The sequence below is a fragment of the Emys orbicularis genome, chromosome 16 (assembly GCF_028017835.1).
Source record: "Emys orbicularis isolate rEmyOrb1 chromosome 16, rEmyOrb1.hap1, whole genome shotgun sequence".
NCBI classification, from domain to species: domain Eukaryota; kingdom Metazoa; phylum Chordata; order Testudines; family Emydidae; genus Emys; species Emys orbicularis.
In genome coordinates this window covers 29,553,433-29,567,435 of record NC_088698.1, presented here as the reverse complement: position 1 = coordinate 29,567,435, position 14,003 = coordinate 29,553,433, and the positions used below count along the sequence as shown (strand labels likewise).

General features: G+C 44.6%; 1 protein-coding gene across 1 annotated transcript in view; it reads left to right on the top strand.

Annotated features, from left to right (window-relative positions):
* The window catches only part of SSH1 (slingshot protein phosphatase 1), a 54,210-nt gene extending 51,268 nt beyond the window's left edge, over positions 1–2,942 (top strand). Inside the window, exons 14-15 of the mRNA XM_065417874.1 lie at positions 530–1,151; positions 1,665–2,942. Coding sequence (XP_065273946.1) covers positions 530–1,151; positions 1,665–2,942 — 1,900 coding nt within the window. The remainder of the gene's footprint in view (positions 1–529; positions 1,152–1,664) is intronic.
* Positions 2,943–14,003: the final 11,061 nt, after the last annotated feature.

The following is a 14,003-nucleotide window of genomic DNA, read 5'->3' as shown; positions in this document are numbered from 1 at the left end:
GGGGAAGTCTGCCTGAGTGAGGACAGCCGGATTCAGCCCTTAGTTGGTTGTTGCTGAGCATCTTTTTAAAGTTATACTCGCGTGTCTCTGATACATGTTTTGTGTGCGCTTGATCCAGATGCTTTCAGCTGGGGGACTTTGTTTCTGTTTCTTCATTATGTGCGTATCGCCTTCATTTCCACAGCAGCCATCACAGCTAACTACAGTGGTGGTCAATGCCTTTTAAGTCACAGTTACCTGATTCTTGAGGACTTTGGTTGCTGTTGTTTTTCTTCCCTTGAATCTTACGTAATGACCCAGCCATTTGTTCCCTGTGTTTAGACCAGAGCCTGATTGCTTCGTACAGCCTGCTCCTCTGCCCTGCGTTGCCACTGTCCTCTGTAGTGGGTGATCTGCTTGGATTGCATGTTTCCTCCAAAGGTTTCTGAGGGGCGTGACTTGTTTGGGGCGGGGCACTGTGATGTATTTACATTCGACAGCTGCTGAGTGTTTTATTGTAGTAAGTTGTGCCTTTTATTTTTCTCCCCAGCAAACAGCGTCATAACAAGCTGTGGAAGCAGCAAGCAGAGAGCAACCTATCCCAGAATGCAGATGATTCTACGGGGCCCAATGACTTCCTGCTCGATAGCTTAGACATCGATCTAGAAAACCGCCTATCTGATCTGGACGCGCCTTCACAGTCCACGTACTTGGACAACAGAGCCAATATGGAGGCCGGGGGGTTTCACTACTGCTTCCGGCGCCTGTCCGACTCGCTGCTGGAGAACAAGCTGCCTGGTGACAGGGAAATATTTTTCCAGGTGGAGGATCTAGAGCGAGACGTGCTTTCGGAGCAGGCCAATTTGCTGGTGGATCAGCCTCCCCAAATCCCTCCTGAGGCTGCGGCAGACACAATGAAGGCCAAGGAGAAAGTAGAACCACTGGCAGAGCTGAGAAGTTTCTGCGAGAAGGAAGTGAAGAAGTTGGAGTCCAGCATGCCAAAGGGGAGGAGTGTGCCCAGTCAGGTGGATCCGGGAAAGGAAAGCATCAGGGAGGAAAATCCCGTGGAAAGGTGGAAGCGGCGCTTGTCTGTACACAAGGAAGAGAACTTACTGAACAGAGAGAACTTGAATAACAACAACAGCAAGAGGAGCTGCCCAGAGGAGTTCGAGGTGCGTATGGGCTTAAACGTAGATGATTAGTAACACCCGACACCGTGTGCATGAGACAACTCTCCGCATCCTAAGATTATGATGTAATTTGGTTTGGAAGTGAAGGCTCCTGTAGTAGTGCCTGTCTCCATGCTGAGCCTTTTCCTTGTAGAAGTGCTTCTGACCATCGCTTTGCTTGCAGAAGTTGTGGAGCCAGCCACCAAAGAGAGCATGCAGCTACGTGAACATGCTATAAACCTCTCAGGGGAGCCGCCTTCCATGACCATCACTTGAAATGGTTGGTTTCCTCCAACTCCAGACACTGTCAGCTGGGAATCCTCATGGCTTGACTCCCACTGCAGAGCCCAGACTTCAGCAGTAATGGAGAGAGGCTTCCTTTAAGCCTTGGAGTCCTTATAGATAAAATGTTTCCTATTGTTCTGTGTCTTGTTTTAAACTAGCCTGACTCTGCTATTCTGCATCCACATTGAATTGTTTGTCTGACTTCTTATTGCCTATTCTTTCCTTTTATAGCGTGATGCCATATTTGGAATCCTCAGTAAAGTCAAGCCTTCCTACCAGTCATGCACTGACTGCATGTATTCCTCAGCCAGTGCATCCGCTGAAGCCTCTGGGGAGCAGTGTGAGACGCTGAATCCAGCTGCCGCATGCTGCAGTTCTACAATCTGTACTCAGCCTTCGCTCCTCTCCCATGTGACTTCTAACTTGTCGGACCAAATGCCTAGCAAGTCGCAGGCTGAGGAAATAATCAGGGCTAAAAATGATGTTTTGCCTCCATTGCTGCAGGGAACTAGTGTTTTGGAAGGTGGCACCTGCAAATCTGTGGCGGATCAGCATTGCAATATTTCTGAAAAGCCAAAAGATGCACCAAAAACACCTGTCAAAGCACTGCTTGTCAGGAGAAATTCCCACTGTGAGAAAAGCCCTCTGAATACAGAAGTGATGAAGGAAGAGCCTCCATCCAGAAAAGATGTCAAACCCACGAAGGACCTGAAGTACTTGCTGTTTAGTAAGGATTTGGAAAAGCCAACCACAAACAGTTATTTGATGCAGCATCAAGAATCTCTTATTCAGCTTCAAAAAGCTGGCTTAGTTAGGAAGCATACCAAAGAACTGGAGCGTCTGAAGAGTGTGCCGTCAGAATCCTCGTCACTGGTAAGAGAGAGCTCCGTGAGCAGAATTGATGCTAGTATACCAGAGGAAAACCAAGATTTGGCTTTGCACCAAGACCCAGTATCTCTTCTGGGTCCAGCACCTTTAATATCTGAAGACACAGAGAATGATGTGGAGAAGTTAGAGGCCAAAAACCCCTTACAGGGACTGTCTCAGAAAACCTCCACGCCTGTCCTGTGCAGGCTGGAACACATGAGCAGTTACACAAAGGACTTTCTGAAGACCATATGTTATACGCCGTCATCTTCCAGGAGTTCCAACTTGACGCGCAGTTCTAGTAGCGACAGCATACACAGTGTGCATGGGAAACCTGGCCTGGTGAAACAACGAACTCAGGAAATCGAAACCAGGCTACGACTTGCTGGTTTGACTGTTTCTTCCCCTCTGAAGAGATCCAATTCTCTTGCCAAGCTAGGGTGTCTTAACTTGTCCTCCGAGGACTTATCGAGTGACATGGATGTGTCAACGCTAATGAACTCAAAAGAGGCCAAATCGAGTGAGTCTTCCATGCTTTGTGAGTCACAATCCTCTCTGAGGAGCATGGACGTAAGCTCCAAACTGCTAGCAAATTCAGCCACAGGAAACTTGAAGAGCACACTTTGGAAGGGCAAAAGTTGACACGTTCTGGTGTATGTTTTTTTTGTTTGTTTGTTTGTTTTAAATCAGCATTTATTGCCTGAACCCAATAGTTCATCTGATACAACGTCTTTACCCCCTTCCTTGTGCAGTAAGTGGGGAGAAAGAGGGACATAACTGACATGGGTGAATGGCACAATGAAAAAAAACATTGCATGGCTTGGAAGAGGACGTAGTGTGTGAACTGCCTACTGTTCCTATAGGACAATATTCCCAGTACTGTTTGCCAAGTATAGTAATGTTAAAATACATATAATGTAAAAAAATGCTGAAAATATTGTTTCAAAGTCTCAACAAAAGTCATGGCATTTTTTAAGTTTTTTATTTCGCAAAACGAACATAGCACAAGTCTCTAGTTTAAACATCCACTTGTGGAAAAACCTGTAGATGGCAACATAAACTCTACCTCTGTTCTTGATGATTTCTGTGTTGATTTTTTTTAAGGCTTATTCCAGGATATTTAAAGTTTTTGAAAAGCATTCCTACAACATCAACTGTAAAGACCCGAAAGAGTGTTGAGGTGTAGGCTTTACTGTACTGAGTAACTCTAACTATGAAGTCAAGTGAAAAAGTGTAGAGCTGTTTTTTTATTGACTACGTGATCTGCTGACCCGATAGTTCCTCTTTACTGTATAATCACGGTTAGCTGTCATAGTGTCTTGTGTTAATAACAAAATGACATCTAGGCTGTGTGTTTTGAAGGTTTCTGTAAAAGTGGAGAAATGTCTTGTTCTTCAGGTATTGTTGCTCTTGTTGTGGTTTTATAGTTATCCCAGTAATAATGACAAGCCTGGCCAGTAGGTGACCATGAACCATTGTGAAATGTGTGTGATGCTGGAATCAGTGGTGTAGCACTTGTGTTTTGGAAGCCCTGCTTTATCAGACTGTTGATGGCATGCATTGCAGATGAGAAGACGACTGACCTGTCTCCTGCTACAGAGGGCAGACGGTTGGCTTTATTGTCATTCTGTACATTTGAAACCTGGGGAGATGATAAGTTAGTTTATTTTTGGTAGAACATTTCTCGCATCCTGGAGTTTGCAGCAGAAATGCAAAGCAGCAGCAGGTTATCTCAGGAAGGTGTCTGGTTGTCCCTGAGCTCTGAAGCTGTTTACAAATCCCCACATTGAGTAACATCCAAAGGGTTTATTATTTCATCATCCGGAAGCAGTGGGGGAGGATGAGTATTCCTGCTCTTGTTTGTTTATAGTACATATTGTCTGGGATGCACAGGTTAATTTCAGTGATGGTCTCCTCCTGATGACAATAGAAGTGCAAATTCTGCTCTCGGATGAACATGTGGTGCTCCTCTGGGCTTCACTGATCTTACACACCCATCCAAGGGCAGAGTTTGAGGCCAGTGCAAGGAGGAGGCAGTAGTTTTACTAGCCTAGCCTAAATGGAATATTGCACTATCTCAGAAAGGAAGGAAAAGTGGAGAGCTAGATTAGTTTCCATAGTGTTAAACAACCATTAATTCTTCTACATGGTACTGCTAGCTAGATTTCTGATACAGTAAGGCATTTAGGGCTCAGTCCTATAGCCTCTGAAGTCAGTGGCTTCAGTTGTGCAGGATTACCTCCTAGAGCAGAGCCATTGGCTGTAGTCCGTTCTTTTTTTCATCAGCTGCTTGGTACTAGTTTCTGTCGGAGGTTTATGGCCAATTCAGAAACACTCCGTTTCCACTTAGTTCTCATTCAGGCAAGTGGGAGTCTGTTGCGGAAAACCTTGGGCACAGACCTCAGGATTCAGCCCTTGATGATAAAACAGAATTCAAGTAAAAATGGGGTTGATCAAAATGAGTGAATGAGATGATAAGAAATCTGCTTGAGCCACTTCCCGAGACAGGCCGGTTGGACACACAGATAACCCAGTTTAGCCCTAAAATGCTGTCCCTCAACAAAGGGGCAGTGACATGGCATTCACAGCATCATGGGTAACCAGCCCCGTATTCATTTGTGGGTCACTGTCTTCACACCCAGTGACTGTTTAGTACAGAACAATTTCAGATAAATATTGTAGTACCATTGCCCTCCCGCCCCTGCCAGATGCAACATGCGTCAAAGGAGGCCCTTCGCCTCTGGGGTGTGTAACACATTGTGGTAGAATGCATTGCCAGCCTGCTAGAAGAAGCACGTTTAAAAAAACCTCCAAAACTCTGGGAGATACCTTTTTGCCAAATGAAGGATATAATTTTCAAAAGTGCCTCAGTCACTGAGGAGTCTGAGTTCCATTGCGTATCAGTTGGATTTAGACTTAAGTGACTTAAGCACTTTTGAAAATGGAACTTAGGCTCCTAAATTTTCAAAAATGCCTGAATTCCATGTGTTAGACTAACTTTGGTGTCACGGTGAAATTTAAAGCTTAGTGACGACAAACGATGGATTTGTTGCGCTCGTGGTTTTAACAACCAGGTCCATGTGAGTCTGACCTGTTTTTTAAACATCTGCGTTTGCAGAGCCGTTGTTGGATAAAGCCTTTCAGATGGGGATGGAAAGTGAAGAGTGCAACTTTGAACAGCAAATCCTACAACCTGCCATTTAAAATGTTTGCCTACCCATTTGGGAAGTGTCCCTTGGTTTCCACCGTTTAGAATACCCGGGATTCCTTGTTTTTTTTAAAGTAACTCCCCCAATTTTGTACTAAAAGCAGGAGAAATATGGGCTGGGAAGCAGTAGATAAATATTCTTCCTTAGATAGAGGGGTCAAAAATGTATATATATCTTGAGCATATGGCAAATTTGCCATTTCATGTGTGAAAGAAGCAAAAGCTTCTCAAGCAAGGCAGACAATGGCAATATCTCGGAGGACGTGAAACATTTTGTAATCCACGTTTTCTAGTGTCGGGAAACCGATGTCATTGCTAGAGTTGGACCTTCCCTTAGCTGCAATGTTTGTGTTATTGTCTGGCTATAAACCTTCAGAAGTGGATTTAGCATGGACACTTCTTTTGATGCTGTGATTGTCGTTGGTTCTTGGTGTGGTTCTTTTCACTGAACCCACCCTTTGGTGCGTCTTGGAAATCAATACTGACTAGATCACTTCAATACACTGTGAATTCACTGACACATGCCCCCCTTCCCTCCCCAGTTGTGACATTTCAGTTTAGCTGTATCTGGGGTGTGGTGGTATATCTAAAATATTAATGTTGTTATGATGTGGCTAATGTCAAAGCATCATGGGTGTGTTTCCAGGTCCATATCTACTGTAGTGTATTCCAAATATTTTTATTACTTGTCTTTTAGTTGTTCTTACTTAGGTTTTATTTGTAAAAGATGGATTGGGGAGGAGGGGTGGTAGTGAGCATGGGTAAAGCCATTGCACTGCGTGTTTGATTACTGCGTGGCAGGATAGGGTTTCTTCAGAGCCTATTAGCCCATGCTGAAATTATCAGCGAAGATATTTTTTGAAAGCTGTTAATCTGTTCACCAGCTCCATCCAAACCACAACATTGTGCTCAAGGCTTGAGTGCAGCACAACAGCTAGTATAAAGTCAAAGTGGTCATAGCCAGTTGCACAGTTGTTCAGATTCTCCCTGTCTGCAGATCTGTGCACCTGTTCACACTGACAGGGAGAGGCCCTTTCCCATCTGACACAGTTGGACAAAGGCTGCCCTTATTTACACCCATACTATTCCATTGAAGCTGGAGCTGCAAGGCAGAATTTGACCTAGTTATTTTATTTAATTTCTATTTTCCCATGGATTTTTGCTAGCCCTCTTTATCCAGACAACCCTAAAGGATCCCTAATAGTGTTACTGTAGGATAAAGCAGATAGTTAACCCCTCATGGCTAGGACTGTACAGTGTTATTAAGTAAGATCTTGTGCTTCTCCTGTGGAGAGATGGTCACTTAGGTCCAAATTTTGCATGCAAAAAGAAGAGAGAATGGTAATATTTGTAATTCTCCCAGTTGTGTGTGCAGACCACGCATGTGTGCGTACAACACATGGGCTAGGTTAGATGAAGATTGTTAAAAGTGCTGATCTCTGGTCTAACTGCTCCCACTGAAGTCAATGGGAGTCTTAACTGTTGATTTCAATGGGCGTAGAGGCAGGCCAATGATGAGTGCTTCTGAAAATCCCATGTAATTGCCTGTTTCCAAGAATGGAAGGAGTGACACCCACAGATGTGGCCATTTAATTTTGTTTCTGCAGGTTGTTTTGCACCTGTGAGTGGGCTGCTGCCTTTTGAAGATGCCTTAACACCTGTTGTTCCCATCCCCACTGCCAATGAGCTGTGATTCCATCTATTTGCTTGGCATGGGGACATGTACTCCTCATAGCACTAACTGCCAGTAGGGAACCAACCCCAGGCAGTAAGACACTGCAGTATATTAATACACATTGCCTTTGTTCACAAGGTCATTGCCATGTACGCCCAATTTGACATTTGTTGGCCAACCCGTTGTACCTTGTACTAAGATAGAAGCTTAACAGGTGCTTAGACTTGAAGAACTTCCGAAAATTTCCAAGTTGTTTTAACAATACAAGTGAACAAACCTATTTCCTTCCTGTTTTCTTCTTCTATGACCTGCCAAACTCTGCTACATACAGACTACTGCTTTGGTAGTTTAGTTTTCAGTTGACTACAATGCCCATATCATGATTGGGGGAAAAATCACACAGACTCCGTTATTCTGTGGAACATAACTGTGTCACCACACACACAATGTAGCTTATCAAACTTGAAGATCCATTGCTGCTTAGTGCAACACAATACTGTCGATATATGTAGTTTATTTTTAATTTTTTTTAAGTCAATGTATGCGTAGAGGCTCTAGCATGCCAATTCAAAGTTTTTGTAGCCAAAAGATGCAGTGCTTGCAGGGTTGTTAGTTTCGATGCATGAAAAGATAGTTGTTTTCTTTCTCTCCTATGTATTGTAATTGTTCTTTTACAATTGAGTGCCTTAATAATAGTTTACAAATACTGTGTATTTATGCTGAGCTGGTAAACGCTGCTGTTTTGCTGTTTTGTCTTGGTGCTTTGATGTTTCAGTGTAAGTAAGACCATTACTATTTGCATGTATGAGTCCTGTATAACTCTCATGGTCCCTGATCTCAGAACTGCTAACCAGTTTTCCTTTGCTGTGTGTATGGGTAAAACAATGGGCTTTGTAAATGGATCCCACATAAATTCCAGCTTCCGTTGTCCTGACCCCACCGCTTATGATTTATCTCTGCATTGCAGCAGACAGTGCAGGCAAGGGAGGGCTTGACAAGACATTCCAAAGATGGAAGGCCATCGTTACGCTTGGAAGAGTTACAGGCATGATCTAAGCCAAGGAACACTCCAACATCAAATCCGAAATGCACAAACTGGCACCTTATTTCCAGCGTATGCTTTTTTTGTTCCATGTTTTAGAAATAGCACCGTTTCGATCATCATTTCTCAATGTGTTCTTTAACGAAATAATATCCCCCTTCATGTCGCAGACATTGGTCTGCTCTCCTCGCCTCAGAGTTGACCCAAGGCTCGTGGATAGTTACCACCCTTGTTAGATAAACTGCGGACATGAATAACCAGTAGCTGTTTCAGTGCATTGCTGTACTCTTATGATAACAGTGTTCTTTTTATTTCATTGTATTTCTTAATTCTGGTTTTTATATTTAAATATGCAGTATCTTTTGTACTGTACATTTGCAGTAGGGGATGCATAATGCACTTTTTTTTTACTTTTGTTGGTAAAAGTGTACTGTATATTACATGTGCTTCTTGTGAGGAAAATAAACATTTTTTTGTTTACAAGAGAGGTTTGCACCATCTCTTGAGTAACGTCCATACATAGTCAGCTTGTGGTCAGCATTTCAAAGCAGATGATTGGCCAGTGCGAGCCTCCGAAACGTTGTGTACGGTATATTACAGGTGAGTCAATGTCAATAAACAGCTGTCGCTGAGAATGGGGTACTACCTGTGCGGCTGACCTACAGGGCCAAACTCAGTGATGATGAATGTGGGAATGTATGTCACATGTCACGAGCCAGATTCTCATCTAAGTGGCCACCATTGCATTGCCAGCCCACCAAAGCCAGTGGAGTGGTGTTGGCATAGCTGAGATCAGAATCTGACCCCAGGAGTAAGTGGGCATGAACAGTCAGGGAGGGTAACTAGCACCAATCTCTCTGGTATTCGGTGGGGGCGCAAATGCATGTAATGTTTTGTGTCAAGTGATAGGAATGGTGTGGGAAGCAGGAAAGAGAAAAAGGAGCCAGCAGGTGGGGGTGATATCAAGCAGCCTTCCTCTCTCCCCCTACAAGTTTTATCTCCTCCACGCCTCCTTTTTGTTACATGCCCTTTTTCTCCCCTCACTGCATAAGCCAGGCTTGTGTTCTACAATCACCGAAATCAGATTGGAGCATGCTTACACCCCGTGCCACCTTCAGCTGTTGTGCCTCTTACATTACCACTGCTGAGTTTAGCCAAGGGGGAACTGTGCCTATTTACATACAGTCTGAATTTGTCCTTAGTAAGATCTTGTTACACCAGTGACTTGCTTTCTTCCTGAATCACCTGACCCAGGGAGTGCAGAGCCCAGGGGTAATGAGGAAGGAGATACAAAAATGGGGACTGGGTTAGAGAGGCAGCAGACCCCAGAGGTCCAAAAGAAATTGGTCCTTGAGATGACCTAGCAATGCTGAGGTAACTGGTTTACGGTGCAGCTTCGCCAAGCTCATGGTGCAGTTTTGCCAATATTCTTCACTGTGAAGAGGTTTTAGCATCAGCATTTGACTCTCATCTCCCAGTGACTTTGCTGTCTTTTAACCTGGAGAATGTTTACCCCTTTGTTTGCTGGGTTTATTTAATCCCATTTATTTAATTTTTGGAAATAAAGTCTGAACGTGAGCTGCAAGTCTTTTTTAGTTTCTTTTTGCAGGGAGGGAGTTATTTGAAATAAAAATAGAAATCTGTTTAATGGAAGAGGAACAGGAATTAAATATACAATGGCAATAGATTTTTTTAAGAGACTGGAGTTTGGATTTAAGGAAACTCTTTCAGACTCTGAGCATCTCAAAGCATCTTACCCAGTAATGAGTTGAATGCCAATAGCATGGTGTCTGTGCAGGCAAATGCAGCAGCTATTACATGCTAAGCAATATTTTGTCCACAGCACGGGAGAATTTTTTTTTATTTGAGAGGATACATGGCATTATCTGACAGTGCCATGGGCTCTTTAACTCCCAGCAGACGTAGTGAGTCAAAACCTGGGTTTTAATGTCTCCTTCAAAGAACAAATAACTAGCATTAAAGCAGATTAATTGTAAGTTACAAGATGTAACTGGGAAAATAAAGACTTTTTCGTGATGAGTCAACTCTGCTCCAGACCAAAGTTTCATAGTACGTAGGATCAGCCCTTCCAGTGTATTCACCAAATTTTGCCTTTAAAGGCAAACAGTGAGCCTCTGTCTCTTGTGCCTTTAAGGAGTCTTGTTACTGCCTGGAATTGTTCTTGCTCTCTAAGCTGCTTCGGGGAAGAAAATGTCAGTGTTTACCTTGGCAGAGTAACAAAGCACAGGCTGAGGATGTTCTTCAGCTTTGGCATACTTGCTAATTGTCTGGGAGAAAGTCGTTAACCCCAAGAAGTATTGTTTTAAAATTACATTTTAAAAATTGATTCAGCTCCGATTTGACAGGAGATTGGCATCTGTCATTTAGCCATTGGTCAGGAGGAGCATGGGCAGTGCCAACCCAGGCCTGAACCCCACACTGCACTGCCAGTTGGTTTCACTGACCTCCGGGAGAGCTTCAAAGAGGAGCTCGTCTCCATAACCCATTGGGTCCTTCAGCAGAGGCTGCCCACGCAAGCCTCAGTTAGTGCTAAGATGCTGTGAGGATGCTGGGAAATAATTGACACGTCCACACGTAGTTTAAACTCATGCCAACATTAATTTGCCAACTTCTCAAAATACTAAGTGTGAAAAGTGTAGGCCGGGAAGTCATTGAAATGAATCAGGCATCCAACACCTTTAAGCCTCTCTGGAGCTTGGTGTCATGTGAGTGATGGTTTGGTTCAAATATTAACACACACAGCTATTCTCTGCAGAGAGATTAGGGACAGGAGAGGATGCAGGAAATATTTCAAACTTGTTCTCACTTTATGGGTTTATAAAGTATCATCCTGGAACCACAGCTCTTCGTACAGTCACATGGATTTGGCTTCTTTGTTTAGCCAAATGGCACGCTTTTGAACTATGCTAGTGACCTTATAAAAAGTCATCTGTGGGGGAAAGATGAGTCTGTTGGAGAGGAATTCATCACCTGGGGGAGCAGTGCCTGTAGGGAAAGGTAGCAGAGCCAAGCCCTGTGGCCAGTTCTTGGGAGCCTGGAGGAGAGAGAGAGAGAGTTTACAAGTTGTATGTGAGTGAGTAAGAAAGAGAGAGTGCTATGGATTTTTATTACACTTCTAGGGGTGAGACTGTGTGTTGATTTTGCTTAAGAATTGTGCCCCTCTTCTTCCCTCTTCTCTCTTTCACCACCTGCCTGTCAGAATGGTCAGTCCTTGTAGGTTTCATGCTGATTACAACCCTAGTACCACATTCTGTTCTCACTAACGCCAGCATCAATCTAGAGTGGCTCCATTGACTTTGGTGGCATTACTTCAGATTTACACTGATGTAAATGAAAAGGGAATTTGGCCTTGGATCATTTGACACCAGTCCCAGGCCCCTACAGCCTAGTATAGTTTCAGTTTAAATGGAGGAGGAAGAAAGTCCATTTTGGTGATAACTGGGCAGTGAAGAAAACAATGCCTCAAAAGCTGAGCCCTTCCCATGGATGTTTTGACAAGAGGTGGGAGCTCTCTGTCAATTAAACAGGACTAAAGGCAGCTCTCCACTAAGTGAATGAGCCCCAGCACTGGTGTCATTATGAGCTAAATTCTGCTCTCAGCCAGCAAATGAAGATGGCTCCGAAGTGGGCCACTGAACTTACCCAAGACATTGCTGAAGGGTTGTGCAAAGGTGGACTCCAAGGCAATGTGTACCCCACAAATAACTCCGAGATCCATTGGGGTCTGATACAGGCTGTATTTAAACAGGGATAGGACACATTTCAGGATGCTGTCAAGACTAATGGCCCATAAAACTGGGCTACCTTTTGAGAATTATACCATATGTGGATCCTTATCTTCAGCTGCCCTTTGTATAACGTTTTCCTACCAGTCAATTGTTCCTAGTTAGGTAGTGACATAAGATCAAGGTATGCACTGAACACATCTTTTCTTGGACCTGCATTAGCTCTGCTGCCACATATGTAACCAGCCGGCTGTTGGTTACCCATAGCCATTCTATGCATATGCAGGTAATGAGGACATTAATTTAGTCTCTTGGTGCCTCATCGTTAGTCAGTGTTATGAAAGGAGAGGAAAATATCCAGTGTTGGAGAAAGCCATCTGGCATGCTTGGAGAGCAGCCTCTGAGGTAAATTCCCATTCTTGTCTGAATGTGCCAGTTTAAGATCAAATGTCTTAGAGCTGATGGGAAATGACTGCCTAGGCCAGACTGAGGATCTTTGATTAATTTTTTATTCTGAACTGTTGACATCCACGCCCACCCTTGTGAAACTTGTGTTCCTTTTATGACCGGTTCCTTTTCCTATTTGTTGCTTTTGAAACCCTTTGCACAGGCCCCCATGGTTGCTGCCTGGTATTTGTCTGAATTGTGCTCACTCCAGATTATTGGGGAAACACAAGGAAAAGGTGAGGCAGTGTGATTGCTGTAGAGTTAAACAGAGCAGAAATTGACCGCTTTCATATTTAGCAATGGGGGAAATGTACCACCCAGGAAAACATCTTGATTTTCAATTCTCTAATGATCCAAGCCTTGTATTTATTTTAGATGTTTGAATTCAATTAGATAAACTTTCTGTCTTTGTGGGTGGTTGAATGGCTCAGGACTAGTAACAAAACATGGAGTCTGTCCTGTCTAGGTCAATGGGGGCTGAAAGTCATTGCCACATGACAGCTGCTCAGCAGCTTATGTGAAAGGAATTGGTCGTCTCAGGTCAGTTTCTAGTGGCCATGTCTGCATCACAAGAACTACTATCACAATCTGTACAGTGCAGGGGTGTGGTGGTGAGACTGCTTCGTTGGTCCACACTGCAGCAGAGCAGAGCGGGCGACCTAGCTGTGTCAGCATTTGCTGCTGATTTGACGGACTAAACGAAATTGCAGTACAAACAGAATTAGAGCTAGAGCCCTGCCAGGAAGACCTGAGTGGAAATCTCTGCAGCCATGAAAACAGGGCCTTCAGAGGCAAACTGTTTTCTCATAAACATTCAGCCCACAGAAAGAGAGAGCCATGGAATAGCTAGATGAAAAACGAGTGTTTAATGCCGAGCAGGGAACCCCTCGTAATGAAAATCTGAGAAGGCAAGTGTCACAGGCTGGCTGGCCCTTTAAGGAGAGTAGGGCTTAGCCAGGCCTGGGATGAGCAGCTATCACCCTGCCCCCTGAACTGATCCTTATGGCCCAGGGATCAGGTGGCTCGGTTTCCAGAAAGGGCTGGGGAGGGGAGCTGCAGGAGGGTGGTTGTCTCCTGGGCCTGGCCATGAATAGAGAGAGTGGCAGGGGAGGAGGAGGCTGCTAGGGCAGGCCTGGGAAAAGTCCACCTCCCCCCACTCCCCAGGCAGATGGCTTGGTGGCAGACTGGGGGAAGGAGTCCAGGGAGGAAGCCCTCAGGCTCAGTGGCTCGGATCAGAGCTGGGCCTCCAGGGAGAAAGTCCCTCCACCAGTGAGCAAGGCTGAAAGGTAGCCCAGGAGGGGCAGCAGACCCTGTTGTTTTTGAGCACAACGTGACAAAGCCTCCTGAAAGAAGGGGTAGACCTGTTGGAGGGACTAGGAGGGAAAGGCAGAGCCCTGCAAGGGGGTGGAGGGCGGGTGTGCTACACGGGTGTAAGACCTTGCCTGAGTGCTGGGAAGGGGAGAGCAGCAGAAAGCTGATCCCAAGGAAGAGACACAGCTCAGTACAACAGTCTGCCTGCTGCGCTGCTCTGCACTCCCGAAACTGCCCTGTGCTGACTGGCTGTGTACTCCATCCTGCCCCTCTT